Here is a 19901-nt window from a genome sequence, read left to right as displayed (position 1 = left end):
AAGTCTGAAAATTAATTAAAGTTTCTCACACTGCCTGCTTGCAAATATTCAGTAGAACGGGAAAAATTATAAACTAATCAGAGCCAAGGGGCAAAGAAGATGAGAATTCTGTTCCAAAATTTGCTACTTGCTATTTTTGAGTTTACCTAATTAGATTAAAAACCCATAGAAAAAAGAGCACTTTGGTCTTCTGTGTCCTGTACCATTGTTGACATAATAATACCCAGTGTCAGTTTGTGCTTTTGACTTTATGACTTTGTAACCATGGCCATGCTGTATGATCATTCAAGACTGTATTTTTAGTATTGTTTTTTCTTAGCAATAGTACATTTTGATAACTAAGAAAGAAAGAAAATAAAGCTATTGAAAGAAAGTTATCGCATAGACTGTGAAAATAATGATATTCTCTTTAAAACAAATACAGCATTTCGGATCACCTGGAAATGTCTTTGAGTGCAAGAACATGCAGTTTTAAGTAAAAAGGACATGTCCTTAACTCTTAGATGGCATGCCTCACTTACCTCTATATTCAAGTAGAGCCTTGACATGGTTATTTAGGGATTTCTGGCACTGATGGGTGGATTCACATGCATTTAAAAAACCCGAACATGTGGAAGGAACATGAACCATAGACAATATCTTTCAAGCTAATAGCTTTTTCAATGTCAGAGACTGCTCATTTCATGTTGATACCACTTCCTTTTCTGAACCAGCTTCTCATCCAAGTAAAATATGTCAGTGGATGAGGACTTAATAAATGCAACTGAAAAGTAATCGAATTTTTGTTCTTGTTGTTGGTTGAAATGTAGTACTGCATATTTAACCTTACCATATAATCCCTTCTAGTGTTGAAGATTTGGAATAACAGCTTCTTTATACTAATTTTTTAGTTTATGGATAGACGACTTATCTCGGTATGCTATGGAAAACTTCCAACGTGCAGCTGAAATAGGAGAAGAATTGAATGAAGCCTGGATTGTTCACAATGCTGTGGTGTATATCTTAAATTATAACAGACATCTGATTTCTTCAGGAAGACAGAGGGACATTATTGAGTATCTGCAGACTCTTCTTGGAGCCATCAAGACTGTTGGGCATGACGGGTAAATTTAGATGTTCGGATATGAACATAATCTTTTTTTCTAAAACAAACATTGAAAGTCACCTGTGCTGTGAAATATTTATTGCTGGCTTTCACTGGTAGTGAAAGAGCCTTGGTATACATAGAGTAGCTCAGGAGGTAAATTGTGAAAACTAAATGTTAATCCTTTCTATTTGTTCTTTGTTACTATACACTGCAAGCCATGCTAACTTTAGGCCAATCAGTGTTACTTTCTCTTCATTGTGGAATAGCAACACGTGCACGCAAAATAGCATTTTGTTAGGTTAGTCAGAAAATTGGGAAAATTCTCTTAGAATCTGAATTTGCACAACAGCTCAAAATGCATTTGCTTGCTGTCAGTTCGCTGAACTTGAATTATACTGTAAATACAATTCAAGTTCATTGTTCATAGGTTCATTGCAAGTATTTCTAACAAGCATAAGGTGATTACTACTGGTTGTGAAATAAGAGAAAATAGAAAACAAAGAAAGGGAATGTGCACATTAGTAGACCATGAAAATGGGAACATAGATTCCACAGTGGTTTAGGGAAATCCTGATCTGCAGTAAATGCAATGGGAGAATGATTGACCACTGTGGAGTAGACACTTTAATCAAAATCTGACTGTGGGACAAAATCCTAGATATTTTTGCACTTCACTGACAGTGACCTCATCACCAGCTAGAGTAAGGATCAGCAGCAAAGAAGTCTCTTTTAACAGTACTGGGGAATAAAATCTGTATTTCAGTTTGTGCAGCGATGAAGACTGGTAATACCTGCTTATTAATTTTGACACATCAGTATGTACTAGCAATAATCTCTTAGATGTAATTAAATTCATGTTTTCTCAAAAAAAAAAAAAAAAGAAGAAAATTCCAGCTTGGCAGTGGACTGGCATGATAACCACAAAAATATGTGAAGGGCTTGGTTTAGGGTACTTTTTTGTTGAATATAGGTAAAACCTTACAAAAGAAATGTTGCCTTTGTAAATCATGGCTCAGTCCTGTTACTTCAGCTACGTAGAAAAGGACTGTGGCAAAGAGACACAGCTGAATTAGGGATAGAAAAACATGCTGCGTGACCATCACATGCTCACATCGTGGTGTATGGTGGTTGGTTGAATTATGTTTGTTATGCCTGAAAACTGTGTAAACTAATAACCAGCTAACTGCTTAAAAAGGACGGGTTTTTGCAATAAAGTGGCTGTCCTTTGCACCTGCCTGGGGACTCTGCATTGTGTCGTATCATAACACTTTTTTAGAAAATAGTTACTCTTTTCATATATGTTAACCCATCAATAAAAAGTTGTTTTTAATGCTGGTCTGACATATATATAATTTTTTTTTTCTGTGATAAAAGGGAAACTTCAGTTACACAAAGAGTGAAAAAATTGATGTAAACTGAAAACTGATTCTGAGTTTTGTAGTTTTAATCATTAAACTGCTTTACCAATGAGCAGATTTTTTTGTAATATCCATAATTTTGCGTTTTAAGAAAAAGCTAGATTTTCAATGCTTACTTCTTGAAATCAATAACTTCATTCTTGCCTTTTATTTTGATCTGATGCAGTATGCACTTCTGATTTTTGTTTTCTTCTACAGAAGTGCTGAAATTTTAGTGATGTTATGTAATGCTTTGGCTCGAGGCCTAATTATTTCTTGGATTCCAAAGCCAGAGCCTGCTGAGAAGAAAGAAGATAGAGCAATAGACAGTAGCAGAAAAACTGCAGCAAAGAAACAGGAAAAAGCAAATATCATCCAGTCTTTTTCAGTAGATCCCAGTGGACTTCCTGACATCAAAGCTGCCCTAGAGGTACAAACCCGTTTTTTTTTGTAGTCCCTTTCGTTCTGCTGTCATACATTGTAATTCCTATAAATTCAATAGTAGAAATTTTGGAAAAAAAAAAGCTACCTTCTCTTACAGTTTCTGCCACCACAGATCCCCCCCAGATGAACACTGGAGCTCCTTACCAATTTGGGGCTGAGGACTATAACTTCTATTTGCCTTGCGCGTTGACTTAAAGGAGATGTTGTTAGGCTTAGAGAGGCATGTGCAATAATTTAAAAATAGCTAATGGATAGCATGCTCCATACAAGAAACTTTCCACATTTCTCCTGTGTTTCACATTTATTTTTTCTCTTCTTGGTGTTTAGATTTGTGAATTTGCCCTAAATGCAATGACTGGAACCATACCTAAGGAAAAAATCTCTGTTGCTGCACAACAACAGATCATTGCTACCTGGGTGAAAGCAAGGCAGTTAAATCAGCAGCAGATCAGACATCAACTTGGGACTCAGGAGGAGGTATGATTTCCCTGAAATCCTGCATAAAGTTGAAACTTTACAAAGAAAAGTTAAATTCATAAATTTATTTAATAATGACTGAAATTATCAAGGTATATTTTCTTCTGTATATTTGATAGAATGTAAAAACAATTTTTTGCTGTAGTTCCTTACAGAACTTAGCAAATTTTTCACACTGGGTATAGCAGTTGAGTCTACATTTCTTAACTCTTCCTTCTCTTGTTAGCTGCCATGGTGATGTTTGTCATATGATAACTGTTGAGCAAAATTGATTTTGAATTCACAAATGTAAAATAATAAAATCGCTGCATTAAAAGTGTTAAGGAAAATCAGCTGTATTTATGTCAACATATGCTATGGCCTCTTTATATATATAGATTATAGACCTAGTAAGCTGGAAAGAAATATTTTATTTTTATATTTTTATTTTATAGTGCTTATACAACTGGAAACCCACAGCGGTATATGAAATTTGCCTTCATTGTATTGTTGATGTGTGCTTTTAGTGTTGAAACTGTAGTAGTTCAGCATTCACAATGTGAACTAAAAATATATAAATACAAAGAACCATTTTAAGGACACAGTAGAGAGGAGGAATTGCTTAGAGCAAATTGAGGTTTTCAAACATCATCATCATTATTATAATTGTTATTATTATTGTTATTAATGTAGTTATTGTTATTATTATGATTATTATCTTGTCATCTCAATTACTATCCTAAATAATATTAACTTGCAAAAAAAAATCTCTTAATGTGAATTTTTTATTTCCGCTTAGAATAATGACGAAGCACAAAGTCCTCTGGCAAGAATTCTTATTGGTCTGGAAATGTATTCATGTAATGGCTTGGGTCTCATGGATTTCACTGTTCCTAGCTTATCTCAGGTATTTTGGTTTTTTTATAAGCTTCTGAGTTTTAGGAAATTGCATACTATGATTTTGGATTCAATTTTAAATGGAAGTTAAATTATTTTTGAAAGTTTTCTTGTACCACTATTTTCTTTAACCAAGAGATGAAATATTTATGACAGGAAGGAGATTTTTGTGACAGGATAATTTTATTTATCCAAAGATGAGATAGCATTAGAATATAAATATTAGGTTTATGCTTGTGTTGCTCGAACAGATTTTTTCAGTAACCGCCAGATGAGCATAAGAGGTTCAGGTGAATTCTGTACAGAACCATACTTCTAACCTTTCATTTTTCTTCTGGAGAAAACTTAATAGAAGCATAAAGTTGTTTAGGTTGGAAAAGCCCTCCAAGATCATGGAGTCTAACTGTTCCCCCAGCACTGCCAAGGCCACTGCTAACCCACGTCCCCAAGTGCCACATCCACACGACTTTTAAATTCATCCAGGGATGGGAGCTCCACCACTGCCCTGGGCAGCCCTTTCAGTGAAGGGATTTTCCCAATATCCAACCTAAACCTCCCCTGGTGCAACTTGAGACTGTTTCCTCTTGTCCTGTCACTTGTTACCTGGGAGAAGAGACTGACCTCTCCCTTTTCAGGTAGTTATAGGGACGTTTAGGGTTTGTATTAGAAGCATTCAGCATTTGAACAGAAAACTTCATATAATAGTGAATTTACTTTTGACAATTGCAAGGTAGAACACAACTACACTTGGATTCTATTTATTGACTGTGTGAATCGAAACAAGCAGGTTGCCAGGACAACCACGAAACTACTGCTGACAACTAGGACCTGGGTCCTTATAAATATATAGGTATCTAATTCTAGTTAGTCTACAGATTTATGTCAAATATTATGAATTAACTTTAGCTATGACTTCACTGGCTTACTTTTGTGTAGCAGTGTTGTAGTATCTTCATTCAGACGAATTCATTAACAATTATCACTATCCTAAAAAGGTGGAACTTTGACATGTACAAAAGAAATGAAAAGAAAATGTTTAGACCCTATAATGAAACTATATATGAAACTATATATATCTATGTATACATGTTTAGGTTGGAAAAGACCTCTAAGATGGAGCCCAAGCTCTCCCAAGCTGGCATATCTATAATAGTATACGTAGCAACTATTTATTACAATTACTGGTTGTTGCAAAAACAGTTCTATGTCCCATTTTTACTTTTGGTGTAACTAAAATGGGCTCTGAATTTTGAAAGTCCTGTTTCACTGATTTTTGAAAGATGCCTGAGGACATAGAATAAGTCCTGGCAGATACTTCTGGCCAAAAGGCATGCACAATTACACCTGGATTTGCACATACTATGGTAATACTTACTACACAGTGAATGAGGCCTCTCTATTGTATATTTTGATTGTACTTGTAGCTCTTTCATTTTCTAGACGGCTTTATCACATACTTGTTCCATGCCCAGGTGGGTTGTAAGGAAGATACAGCTGTAAGCATGTAATTGCTGTAGAAAAAAGCATATAAAACCCTGGAATTTAAACTTTTTTTTTTTAAATCCTAGTTAGTGAAATTGGCTTTAGAATGCAGTTGGTCAGATTCCTTAGTGGAATTGCAGACTCTGACACGACTTACATATTTTGCGTATGTATCACAAGACTATGAAAGCGTGATGACTTGTTCCAAAAGGATCTTGGAATCAGATGAGAATTTTGTCCACAATAGAAATATTAAGAAATATGGCATGTAAGTACATAGAATTTTGCATAATGTGGTAATGAACTAAGTTTTGAAGAAAGTAAATAGGGTAAATCTGTCTGGCTGCATAATCAAAAACGAAAGAATCTTTTTTAGAAATAAATTGTGCAGTTAGACATGTAAATGAAAGTAAAAGGCAGTGGGAGATCCAGATTGTGCCTCTGGATCCCGTTCAAAAAGATGGATGAAGCCTGCTATCTAAGCGAGTCAGCAGCTTGTACATCAATGTAGCTTGAAATAAACATGTGAAAAATTTCAGATACAATATATCGTTCATTTTTTTCCTCTGCAAAATAATTGAACTTACAAAAACAGTATTGTGTTCCCTGAAACTTGTAGTTGCTTTCTACATGGGTTTAAACACATGTAAAACCAAGTAAGTTATCTTAATATTAAATAGATAGTTTCAGAACTTCACAGAAATTCAGGGAATACTTGCTGCACATCTAGCAATCTGCAAACTAATGAAAGATAAAATGTTTGAAAGATCAAATGAATTGTCAATGCTGTTTCCAGAGGATGGAAGACAGTCTTTCCATGGTAAAGCACAAGCTGGGGACAAGGAGGTTAAATACTTAATTTAAACTTGTTAACGTATACTGTGGACAGTGGTACCCTCTTGTGGACACAAATCGTGACTGCATGGCAGTTCTCACCGCAGAGTAGGAACAAGCCAGCTGCAATGGTGGCACTTTGTAACGAAGACACTAAAAGCTCCTGCAAATTGTGTTTATTCTTTTCTTACTAAACTGCTATTAATAAATAGTATTAACCAATGGTATCAACTTATTTGTGTATTAATTTTTAACTGATCAACTCTGGGACTGAAATCTACATTGTTTTCTTCTACATGTAGTAGAATAGGATCCATATCAATTTTTCCAGAACCCTGAGCATACTTTACCAGACACAAGCACGACAAATCCCAAAAGAAAGTACCAAAAATTGTCTAATTTTCCCGATTTCCATTTTTAATTGTTTGGTGTGTAATTTCGACTTTGAACCAATTTTTTTTTTTTGATGTACAATAGTGAAAAATAGGGAGAAAATGACAAATCTATTTTCTTTCCTTGCTAAATATATGTAATAGTTTTTTAAAATCTGACTTCACAGTTATTTTCATTAGAAGTGTGAAAAAGATATTTTAGTCTACCTTTAAACAAAATATTCAGGTTTTGAAATGTTTGCTAATTTTATAAGAAAACTCAATAGAAAGATTTTTAACTTCCAGAGCAAGGGACATTTATATAGTAGCAACTTGAGTACATCATTAATAGGAATTGGTATGGTCTTAGCCTGTAAGACTTAGCACTTCTTGAAGTATTTGCCTTTATGCAGGCTTGGTACCAGGGTGAGCCAAGAAATGTTAAGCACTATAGCCTGTATACAAGGAAAGAGCATAATGGAAAATTTGTCTGGAAGAAAACATCTGCGTGTAGCAGCATCAAAAACCTTCGTTCAGAGTGCCAGGTATGTTTTATGTTGAAAGAAAACTAATATAAAACAGATCTAAAATTCGATTACGGTTTTGAGGATCATCGTATTTTCTCCCAAGACTGATAAAAATCAACATAGTTGTGAGTTGAAATGTTTAACAAAGAATTTGACAGATTTCTGCACTTCAGTCAATTTCTCAACTACTTTCCACATAGCTGGCCTTGTAGTCTCATAGGATCATCCCATCCTCAGAAGGGATCTAGTTCAGACTCCTGCTTAAAGCAGGGCCAGCCCAGGGCTTCATCCAGTCTGACTCTGAAAACCTCAAGGAATGGAGACACTCAGCCTCTGTGAGTAACCTGCTGCACTGCGCAGCTGTACCCATGGGGGACATTTGTGAACCTTTCTTATTCTAACTTATTAAAGCTTTTGCTTGTCCCGCCATTCACTTTGAAGAGCCAGACTGTTGCTTCTCAGTAACTTTGTTAGGTTAATGAGAAACTTCTCCTTGTTAGGTCTCCCAAAGCCACCTCTTCAACTAGCCCTCGTCTCAAGGCAAGTGCAGCCCAGTCCCTGGATCATCTTGGTGGCCCTTCACTGAGCTCCTTGTGATCTGTCCATGTCTGGCATGTATTGGGTGGCCTAGAACTGGATGCAACAGTCTAAATGTGATCTAAAGAGTGCTGTCTAGAGGGTGATCAGACTGCTAGATTCAAAAAACTGTTTTTTTTAAAACAGTAACGCTATTCAACTGGTGATTACCTTGCACCACTCCAGGATTTTTTACTAAAATTCCAAGCTCTTTCTCACTCAGATGAGTACTGTGTTGTATCACAATCTGGAGGATTATTAAATGTTATTCATTCAAAGTACCATTTGCATGAAATATGCTCAATGCAATTTGAATGCAGCTAGAGGCATTTGGGGCATATTCTTGTGTTACAGTGGTACTGTACTATGCAAAATACATAGTATGGTATTAATTACTATGTTCTATTTTTTAATGTCTTTTGGAATGAGAAATCAACATAATAGGAAGCCAAAAGAAGTATATTATTCCAAGGAGAACATCTTGAGGAGGTTTCTGCTATTGTTTTAATGAATGCTCCTGAGCTAAGATTATGCAAAAATACAGTAAAATCATTAATATGCTACTTATTTATTCCTAGTTCTGCTGAGTGTGTGAAGTTATTTGGTATATAAAAAAGGAAAACAGCTTTTCTGTGAAGCTCTCATGCTAAGTCCTCATTGCTGAAGTTACATATGGTGATCCACAGATCAGCTAAACCCAAAAGTTCATAGAAGTAAAATTCTTTATTAAAGCTAAAGTGTGGTTGTTTTTCTGTATTAAGTTCTACTTCCCTTTCTTCAGGTATGCAGGTGAAGCTGGAAATTATTCCCTTGTAATGTTTGCAGCTAGGCACTTTTGGAATGCATGTTTACCTTTGCTAGGCTCACCACTTGACAGAGAACAGCTTAAAGAACCTACTGAAATAATTCTTAAGAATATAATTAAAGCAGAATCTAAAAACAAACAGGTAAGAATTTCTAATAGGTAATGCTTGTTTTTAGTGATTGGTGCTGATGGTAAAGAAACTTCAAGACACCTCTCCTAAGAGGCAGAAGTGACTTGTCATAAACACATTTATGGTTTCTCACCTGCAGTCACATACTCTTTTATTCCATTTGGTGATTCTTATGGTTTTAGGCAATTGTAAAACTCACAACAGTTTTCTGCAAAGTAATTTGCTGTCTGATTTTCACTTTAGTGTTTCACTTCATGAAGCTTACAAAAAAGAATGTTTAGAAAATATTCAAAACCCAGAAAAAAAGCCACTTCTGGCAAGTATGTTAATGGATCTGGAGAATATGATAGTAGATCCTAAAACACTAACTCACGAAAAAAAATGTTACTAAGTTAAGTTTTCTCCCACCTGCAGACTCAAATTTCTTCTACCTGCAAAAGGAAAGTTTTACTTTTTATATCTTCAGGTTTTTAACAGATGGTTTAGGACTTTGGCAGTAGGAAGGAGTTAAAATATAGACTGTGTTGGGAGTTTGTGATAAAATTAAATACTTATTATGAACAGCACATGTAATCCAAATAAGTCATCCCCTTGAAACCGTATGCAGGTGATATGTGTCATATAACACATCTCACTATGTGGAATTTCTTCTGCACACTGAAACTTCCATGCACATTTACAACTTTTCTTACTTCAAAACTCCATGAAGCTGATCCATTTCCTTTTTCTAGATTTGATTTACATGTCAATGAAGCTGCTGTGAGTTTTCCTGTACATTTCCATGGGCACTTGAATGAGCACTTGAAGGGATTGTTGATGACTTTTGCAACCAAACTTAGTGGTACAAATAGGAGTCTGCATCTCAGATCATCAAGCAGGATAGTACAAGAATAAAAAGCTTTATTTTGATTTCTCGTCAAGCCATGTATAAATCACAAATAATCAGAGATGGTGACTGGTCTGCTTATTCTGGGTGTGTAGGAACTGATGAGTACAATGTGTACTTGGAAGCACAGTGATAATTTTAAGTTTAATGGAACTTTGACAGTGTTTAGATACGTAACAGTAATTGCCCATAGACACAGTCCTAAAGTTTGTTGCTTGTAGAGATATGTTTAAAACCAATAAAAAGGAATACTTCGTTATGTGTATATAGTTAACCCTCCACCACAGCATAATTTCAGAGTGAATCCTTAATAAGTGGTATTAAAAAGCAGAACTTTAATGTAGATAATGAAAATTTACAGCTCTAGGTAGCATAGGTGTTTTTATGTCTGAAAATGTTGGTAATTCTTATGAATTAGAAGTGAGTAACTTCTGATAATAGTTAGAAAAAATAATTCCTGTTAACAGAGTGCTCTATATTTTATTATTTCTGGAGTTACTGAGTTTTTAAAATAGATACACACTGTAGTAACCATTGTAAGAAGCAGGAACTGGTTTCCAGTGATCCTTGACCAGGATAATTAGGCAATTTTTAAATGCAGTCACATCTGGAGAAGGATATAACAGCAGATGTCCAGATTCTCATCTACCAGTACTCCCAAATCCTTCACCACAGGACTGCTCTCATTTCATCCCCAAGGCTGCACTGATACTGGGGTTTGCCCTGACACAAGTGGAGGACCTTGCACTCGATCTTGTTAAACTTCTCAAGATTGCCTTGGGCCCCCTCCTCAAGCCTGTCAAGGTCCCTCTGGGTGACATCCCTTCCTTCTCATCAATCAACCACACCACTCACTTCGGTGTCATCAGCAGATTTGCTGGGAGTGCACTCAATCCCCTTGACTATGTCAGCAATGAAGACACTGAATAATACTGGTTCCAGTCTCCCTGGTATCGGTACCCCTTGAGGTACACCACTTGTTACTGGTTTCTACTTGATATTGAGCCATTTGGACATTGAACCAGTGACTGTAACTCTTATCCAACAGTCCATCCATCTTCTTTATCCACCTAACAGTCCATCCATCAAAGTTCTATCTGTCCAATACGGTAGCAACAAAGTTACTGGCCACGATATCAAAGGCCTCAGAGAAATCCAAGTGGATGACATCCATAGTTCTTGTCCATTGATGCAGCCACTCCATTGTAGAAGGCCACTAAATTAGACAGACTTTGTGCCTTCATGGAAGTAAATGCTGATTAGACCAAATCTGATAAAACTTTGATGATGGTAACGTAATACTTACCCAAAAGTTGTGGCTTATAGCTCAGTTAGCTTATTGGCATCATCCGACATGTATTCAATGGTTAGTGTGTCATATTGAGTGGGACCAATCTGATTTTTATTTATGCCTCGACATCTGTGATATTCTTATAGGGGCTATACATGCGCTGGCAGCCCTGTCCCCGGGGCGGCTTCCTCTGGCAGCCAGTCAGGGCAGAGAAAGCATCCCCGATCAGTCTGTGAGCAAGAGCCCCCACCACTGGCGGGTGGGGCAAATGCCCAGATGCTCGCGAAAAAAATGCCCGCGGAGTCGGGCTGTGGGAGGAGCCTTAGCACACAAAAGCAGGTAGCCGCGGCACAAAGGGACCCATTTGCTTTGGGGTATTTTGGAGGGAGTGGGGGCTCGCCCGTAGGGTCAGCTCGGCCCCCCTTCCCCTTTCGCTTTTTTTCCCCCCTGTGCTCCAGCTTCCCTGCCCGTACTTGCTTTGCCCTGCTTCACGGTTCCCGCGAACCAGCTCATCACCGCGACGACTTGGTGTTCCGCTGCCTCCCCGATGGAGCGGCCGCCTCCGCCGCGTTTGCCGGCCGCGACCGCCGCCGCCGCTGTGTTCCCTGCGCTGCCCGCCGCACCAACCTGCTGTTGGACGAGCCTGCGGCACCCAATTTGCAGTCGCCGCCGCCGTGCCCCGAACCCGAGAGTCTGCAGCTGCTCCAGGAGCGCGCCCGGAACCGCAGCAGCCGGTTCCCTGCGGACGGAAGGGACGCGCAGCCTGCGGCTGTTCGCAAATCGCGCCCAGCCCGCCACGGCAGCCGCGCAGCCGCCCCGCGGTTCGCGGCACGCACGCTGCGTCTGCTGAGCTGACGCCGAAAAAGCGCCCGGGGTTTCTGTAGTAACGCTGTCCCTATCTTCTCTTTCCTTCTGTTTTTCTCTCTTTCCCCTCTCTGCTCTCTTTTCTATCCCCCTTCGGTAAGAACACTTACCCTTTTCTATCAGTAAACGCTTCTCAGATATGATATTGCCGCGTTTGCGCTTTATTTTTGCCTGAGAAGTCTAGCAAAAAAAAAATCCTACTCCCCTTTTTACAGTGGAACGGGACACATATATGGATCCATTTGAGAAACAAGATAGTGAACTTATCTTTGAAGACGCAAAACTGCTGTAGAGGAGAGGGAAACAGTTGGCAAGTCTCTGACCTTTGGGTGAGAATTGCGATAGTCAAATTTTCACAGGTAAAGAGTGGAGCCTGCTTTAGGCACGGGTGTAGGCAGAGAGCTCTGTAGAGTCTCTGCCAAACTCAGCTGCTCTGTGACTCTGTGAGAGAACTTCAGGATTTCATGTTATTTAATGAGTATAGGCGATTGAGTATTACTAAGTCTGTTTATTTTTGTATTGGGTTTGTATTATAGAACTCAGTCTGGAAAAATGCCTGTGCCTTTCTTCTGGTCAAGCTGCTATTCATATTAATGATATGGATTGGTTCACAGATGAAACAAAAGTTCAAAATACTTAAAAATATATGTTAACTGAAAGATAAAGGGCTTTTTCTTCTCTCTTCTTTTTTTGTCCTTTTTTTAGGAAAAGAAAGATACATGTCCTTTGCATCAATGGATTACAAAGGATTTTCAAAATATTGGGTTATCAGTTGGATGCTTTCTCCCAGGCATGTTCTTCCTTCTGTTGATCTAGTAATAAAAGAAACACTAGTATTTTGTAATCACTATTCTAATTCTGCAGTATGATAATAAATCATTTGAATATACTTCAAAGGTGCTGAGGAAGATCTCACATTAAGAACCTCATTATATGGTCTATTATTCCACATCTGTGCTGATAAAGCTGACTGGGAGACAGCACTAAAACTCCTGGATGAAGCTATTCAAGTTTTGCCTCAGACAAGACACAAACTGTAAGTTGGTTGATTTATTTTTATTAAAATCAGCATTTTGGTTCTTGAGAAGTATAAAACTCATGAGTATTTTTTCATTTTTGCATTGGAAAGTATTATGATTACTGTTTAGCAGCCTGTCCTTACAACACAAAACACTGTTGTGTCTTTTCCATGAAAAAGACATACATAGGCAGTGTTTGCTATCATTAATCTGTTAATAATATTTGTAAATTTAATTTTTAAACAGCTTGAATACAAGTAGTATCTTACTTCCCAAGCAAATAGATGTATGAAATGTGGCTATATGGCAGAAACTTTAGTTTTCCAAACTGCAAACCCATTTTCATTAAATGGAAACTAAATTATCTAGGATATTGTTTACATAATCTTATCTGAGTTGAAGGTTTTATGCCCTTTTATGCCAGTTTATAAACTTTGCATCTTTGTACTATACTGGTGCGAACTAGTATGTGTGTCTTATTCACAAAGTTATTTTACAGGTACAGATGCAGGTAATTTGTTTGATCTTTTTCTAGCCTGATTTTCAAACTTATGGCTACACTAAGGGCAGGATCGGGATGCAATTTTATGATGGCCATCCAGAAAATTAGTCATGAAAGTGAAGATTATTTGTCACATATGTGGCATCACTTGGTAACAGTCTCCAGAAGCATTGTTGGACAGTTAAGCTGTTTTCAAAATGCGATCATTGCTTTACAGGTTTGTCACTTCTTCCTGTTTGTTCCCATGCTGATAGAATCATGTTTCTCAAGTGACTCATAGGACTGCAAGTTCTTGAATGGGTAGGGAGGCCATATACTTGACCATTACTTTTTATAACTTTGAGATTCCTCTTCAGTAGGAAAACTGTATGGTTGAATCTTTATATCCAGTAAAATTTTAGTTGAATCCAGCCAAAGAAAAATGTCTAAGAGTAGCAAGCGGTTTTAATAAAATGAAGATTTAACTGGTGGTGGAGTTTTCTGTTACATTCTGTTTATCATAATTCTGATTATGTGATACCAATAAAACTGCTTGATGTCAAATTATTTTTTGCTTCGGTTAAGATGACATGAAACTTTAGAATATAATTTTGATGGCTTACATAAACAAACACAGATTAACTCCTCCTTTATTACTTTTATAGAAACGAGAAGATGAATGGCAGAGAGTTGATTACCTGATGGAATTTGCTGAATGCTTATATTGTAATCAGTTTCCCCTCACTGATGCTATTAAACCTCTGGAGTGGGCAGTAGATCTCCTGCTATGTATGAAATTCCCTATGCAGTCCTCACAAGAGGAAGGTATGTAATATGAGTATCTCCTTCAGAGGAATTTCTCAGCAGGAAACACAAGGGAGATTTTAAATTTACAGCTTAGTTATCAAAAAGAATGGCACAAGTTTGTCTGTATTTTCTCGTGCATTTACTGTCATTTGTTCAATACAACTTCAGTTTATCTGTGAATTCTGTGTTATGCTATGGAGACTTACCCTCAGTCTTTTGGTATAGTAAGATACTGCTCCCCTCTGACATAGGGATTCCTAAATTGTGAGATGCTGCCAGAAAGCAGTGCTGGACAGTTTGTTTCAAGTGAGTTCTCAAGGAGGGACAGATGAAACTGAAGGAAATAGTTTATGTGCCAAGATTTGGGTACCTAAGTCCATTGCCCTTTCCTTGGCTTTATTTTTCAAAAATGACTTTAAAAGGGATGTATGCTTTCAACTACTTGTGTAACTGTAAAAATTCTTTGGTTCTTTAACACAAATATCCACTTGCACTGGTATGACCTCAGTGCTCTGATAGGATACCCCAATATTCATTTGGGAAAAAAAGTATCTGATTTCTGGAACCATACTCTACTGTGTGGCATTAATGAGCATCTGCTCTGCTGTTCTTTTTTGTGTGGATAGATGACATGGATCAGGCAAGTACTTCTGGTGTTTTCATTGAGCAAGATAAATGTTCAGTGTCTCTACTGTCACACAGTTGATCAGTAACAGTAGCAATATTCTGTTCATACTTTTCTGTTAGTGGTTTTGTTGGGTTGTTTCACAGTCCTGTGGTGATTTAAGTTTTAGTTCTGTAATGATCCTCCCACCCAGTTTCACCTGGTTGCTTATGATTACTGTCCTTCTTACACCATTTAAGTTTCAAGAAAATTTTTGCAAAGCTCTTGATAGAAACTCAAATAATATAATAAGGAAAATTAGATTCAAATATAAAATAGCCCAGGTTGGAAGGAATCTCAAAAGATTATCTGGTCCAGCCTTTCGTGGATTTCACTTCTCTGTCAGGCTTACATCATTTATTATACAGAACTGTTACATTATTGATTAAAAACATGGTACAGGTAATATTGCATCATTTTAACATCTTCAGTAGATAGATTTCCATTATTCTTTTTTCCCCCTAAATATTTTTATTTTCAATTCAGAAATTTTAACTTTTAAATACATTTTTACAATGCTGTCACTGTGAGCATGTGTTCCCTTTTTTTTTAACAGAAAAAAATGCTACAACAAAATCGTTGCCTACAGAAAATGCTGAGATGGACAGTGGAGCAAATGGTACCATGCCCCAAATTAATTTGGAAGATTTGAGTAATATTAAACAACTGGAAGCTTTGTTTAGAGCGCAGACATTAATGGCTTTATTTTCTGGTCATAGTTCTTTTCATCAGCAGCACTGTTTGATGGCATATGCCTGTATCATCCGTATCTGGCAGGTGAGATCATATGAAATTATATGTTGTGTTGTGTTATTATAATATGTCCAGTATATTTCACATCTTCTTGTGTAATTATGGTACCAGCTATTCATTTGGTGTTTAACTTTGTCCTTAGAGTTTTCTGGTTTATGGTGCAGTTAGTATATTTTCCCAGGTGTAAGGATTCAACAAGAAAATTGTTTTGCTTAGGAAAATGGAGAAGAGACACTAAGGATAAAAGCAGTGGGCCATTGTTTCTCTGGAGCCCATTCACATGTTTTGTACAATAGGTTCTCAAATTTTGTATTTTTGATTTGTTGAGGAATCTCAGTATTGGCAGAATACATACTGAAGACATTTTTAGCAGTTCTGAAGGATGGTGATTTCAGATTGAGCTTCATGAAATTGAATCAAAAGGGCTGTCATTTGACTTACAGGAATTGTATAGGCTGGCAGTGTTCAATGATTAATTTCTCAGATTACTTTTTCATAGAACATTTCAAATGAATCAAATTGACTTCTCATAGATATGCCCAATTGAAATGGCTATTCAGAATCACAGCAATGATCATAGGAAAACAATTACATGTTAAGTAAAGTAAGTATTTGAAAGGACTAAATCTGTACTTGATAATAGTAATGCAACAAATCATTATAGGAACAGTCTCAACTGGGACGTACCAACTAGATCGGTAAGCTATAGCTTGTGTTTAATTTTATTCCAGTTAGATGTAAAAGCCTGCAATTTATTACCAATTAATCGTGCTAATTATGACCAAGAATTCATTGTGAAATCAGTTTAACATGTGATGTGAGACAGGAATTTGCAAAATAAAAATTGAATATTGACAATTTTTGGATTTACACAAGCATAACTTTTAATATCCAACCCTTGACTGAGTGTCGTACTAAGAAAAAAACTACCTTGAGTACTACTGTTTGAATAAGATATTAAAACTAAAATTTAAAGAGTATCCTACAGTGCCAGTTGTAGGATAATGACAGTAATTCTAAGAATCATATTTGCAGCTGAACAGTATTGTGAGAAAAAGAATAACCATGTGGTATTGAAGGAGTACAGGACACCTTGTTTTGGTGTAGAATGGAAAGCAGACCTGACTGCAGACATCCTCTTTAGTGTTAGGACTCCATAAATAACTCAGTAGAAGATATCAAAACATTCTCTGAAAAAGTCAGCTGCCTCTGACTTTTTAAAACATTTTTTACCTTTAATTTGGAATTTTCATTTGTTGTGAATATCCAGCATTATTTTTTGATTGATATTTTGTATTCTACTCTTGATTCCTCCAGTAGAATATATTAATCTCCTCAAATTAATGAAATTAATGTGGTTTTTGTTTTTGGGGTTTTGTTGTTGGTTGGTTGGGTTTTTTTTGTTTGTTTTTGTTTTTGGTTGTTGTTTGGTTTTTGGTTTTGTTTTTTTTAAATTTTAGGTAAGATCAGAATCTATGCTTTTGCTTGTACAGAGAAAATTTCAATTAATTCTTTTGTATATTTAAATATTTGGAAATTTATATAATATTCATTAGTAGCATTGTAAAAGACTAACCCAGAAAGAGGACAGAGTGACTCTTTGCCATCTTGCAGATTATTTCCTTATAAAATTCATCCCTTGAAGAAAATTAAGCTAGTTAGACTAGTGGTTTGAAAAGAAAAGAATTGCATTTGCAACCATATAGGTTAAAAAAAGGTAGCAGTAGCATTTATCGCAGAGATGATCTTGTCTTTTGACAGTTCTGCTGCTTAAGCGCATTGTCATGATTGTCCGAAATGCTCGTACAAATAATGCAAGCATCCAGGAGTCTCTGAAATGGTTATTTTCTGAAGAAAACTACTGTGCAAGCAGAATATGATACGTGATAATTGTTAATAGCTGTAGATAGTGACTTGCAGTGGAAAATAACTATTACTAGAAACTGACATTATTATTATTATTGCAAATTGAAAATAATTAACTGTAACTATTTGATTGTCTAGGTGTCATTGTCAGCATCAGGGACTATTACAAAAACATTAAAGACTTCACAACTTACAAATCCTCAGAAACTGCAGTCAAAAACTTCTAAAAAAGACAAAGACAAAAAGAAACAAGTAAGACCCACTTTTCTGTGGAATTAAAACAAACCTCTCTTTCTAAGAGATGTTTCCCTGGGCTCATTTGGTGAATAGTTCAGATGCTTTCCTGTACCAACCCTCAGAACCTGGGAAGAATTTCTCTTGTGAATCTGTGTATCATACTTTCACTCTTGATCACACAGTCTTGACAGATCATGAATTTACAAATACTTCTTCATTTGTTGCCTTTGTCAAGATACTGCTGTTTTGTAAAACCCACGGTCTAGAGATCCAAAAAACACCCCAAATCTGACAAAACTTCAAAGGATATTAAGCAATTGTGTTCATTTTTTTAGCTGAATATTTAATACCAATAGAATTGTTAATTTGATCTCCTAAATGTCCTTTTTTTTATTATAGGTTGAGGTTTCTGTTGCAAAGGAGAAGCCTAAAGGGAAAGAATCAGTTGATACCTTACCAGCAAATGTGGAAGAATGGGCCCAGTATGACTGTCCCAATGAAATCAGAGATACTTTTAAACAGAAAACAAATATTTACGGTATTAATTGGGATAATTTCCCAAAACCTGTAAGTATACTTCTCAAAATTATAAAGTATTTACTATTCAGGAGAAAATCACTAAATGGTTGTATTTTAGTTTTTCTCTCTGTATGTGTTCAGACAGCTATCCCAAATACTTTTGTATTGTAGTATTCATTAATACTTCAAGAGGTGTTAGCCTGTACTTTGCAGGCTGAAATGAACTTAACTTAGAGAAGACATTTACCAGCTTTCTGTGTGTCTTGCTGCTCTTTCAGCTAGAAAGTTTCTTTGTGTCTTCTTTGAGGTTTATTTTGGAACTGAAGATGTAATCATTAATTTAAAATTTATTTTCTACAAAACTATGTTTATACTGACTGAATTTAAAAAAAATTCTTTTCAGACTTGCACTTTGTATTTTATGGACCTTTTGTCTAAAGAACTGCAGAAAATTTTTTGCCCCCACTTGATTCTTCCAATCTTTCAGCTAGCTGAAGTTATTGCTAGTGAAGTTCTGGAATGTAGAAGTCTGTCTGATCTCTATCACCTCCGGTTTGTATCCTTTATTTATTTTAAATAAAAGAGAAACTGAATGGAGCGGACCATCCATTAGTATTTCACCAAGTAACAAGACTTTTTTTGACTTACTGTTTTATATTTGTAACAGTTTTTTATTTATTTTCATTTATTTTTTATGCATTTTAATAGAATTTTGACAAATAGGTTTGTGGAATTAAAGCCACTAAGTTTATTTGTTACTTAATGTGATCTCCACGTGGAAAGCATACAAGATTATGAAGCCAGGCCACTTTCAGGTGAAAAATTTTTGAAATGCCTTATTGTCATCTAACTGACAAAAGCAAAGTCACAAAAAGTTTCTATGAAAGTCTTATCTATTAAGTATTCAAAAGGCAGACTCACTACTTGCACCAAAAATATATTCTTCACCTTAAGGGCACAAAGAAGTTGCCCTCATAAGTGCATTTTTAGAGAGATTTACCCCTAAAAGTTTTGATTTAAAAATATTTAATATGCATGCAGTGGAAAATTCTTGATGTTTTAGTTAAAGCATTTTATCATGCTTTTTTGATAGGTATTAAATAATATTTGCTTAATAAGTAACAGTAATAAGCAATTTTTTGTCTTGTTTTCTGTTTGTGAAATACCACATAATGAAGCTTTAAAATGCCTAAGCTGATTCCACTGAGCAGAATAGATATTTGTGTATACAAATATATGTGCTTCTCTACCAATTGATTACTGAGTTGCTTTCTTACAAGACTAAAAGGGACTTTCTGATAGGAAATTATTTTCAGCCAAGATTTGCCAGACAAATCTTTTTTGTTGATTCCTCAAGATTTGTGTTTATTTCATGGTATTTTATTTATATCTATGACCTGATGTCTATATATGATTAGATAGATGTATAGGAATATATTATTCTTTACTCAGGACAAAAAAATAGGTTAGCACATACACACCGGGGGACAGGGGGGTGGTTGTTGCAT

The 19901-nt window shown here is 36.1% G+C and overlaps 1 protein-coding gene across 1 annotated transcript in view; it reads left to right on the top strand.

The window, feature by feature from the left end:
* The window catches only part of CFAP46 (cilia and flagella associated protein 46), a 72914-nt gene that overhangs the window by 23752 nt on the left and 29261 nt on the right, over positions 1-19901 (top strand). Inside the window, exons 18-32 of the mRNA XM_042019654.1 lie at positions 891-1103; positions 2704-2914; positions 3256-3405; positions 4184-4291; positions 5850-6031; positions 7382-7513; positions 8853-9018; positions 12753-12837; positions 12945-13083; positions 13602-13785; positions 14213-14372; positions 15575-15795; positions 17776-17889; positions 18274-18441; positions 18797-18945. Coding sequence (XP_041875588.1) covers positions 891-1103; positions 2704-2914; positions 3256-3405; positions 4184-4291; positions 5850-6031; positions 7382-7513; positions 8853-9018; positions 12753-12837; positions 12945-13083; positions 13602-13785; positions 14213-14372; positions 15575-15795; positions 17776-17889; positions 18274-18441; positions 18797-18945 — 2382 coding nt within the window. The remainder of the gene's footprint in view (positions 1-890; positions 1104-2703; positions 2915-3255; positions 3406-4183; positions 4292-5849; positions 6032-7381; positions 7514-8852; positions 9019-12752; positions 12838-12944; positions 13084-13601; positions 13786-14212; positions 14373-15574; positions 15796-17775; positions 17890-18273; positions 18442-18796; positions 18946-19901) is intronic.

The sequence above is a fragment of the Corvus kubaryi genome, unplaced genomic scaffold (assembly GCF_017639235.1).
Source record: "Corvus kubaryi isolate FWS band 111438036 unplaced genomic scaffold, C.kubaryi_AGA036_p1.0 138, whole genome shotgun sequence".
Classification (NCBI taxonomy): Eukaryota; Metazoa; Chordata; class Aves; order Passeriformes; family Corvidae; genus Corvus; species Corvus kubaryi.
The sequence above is the reverse complement of the archived record's forward strand: the minus strand, read 5'-3'. Positions and strand labels throughout refer to the sequence as shown.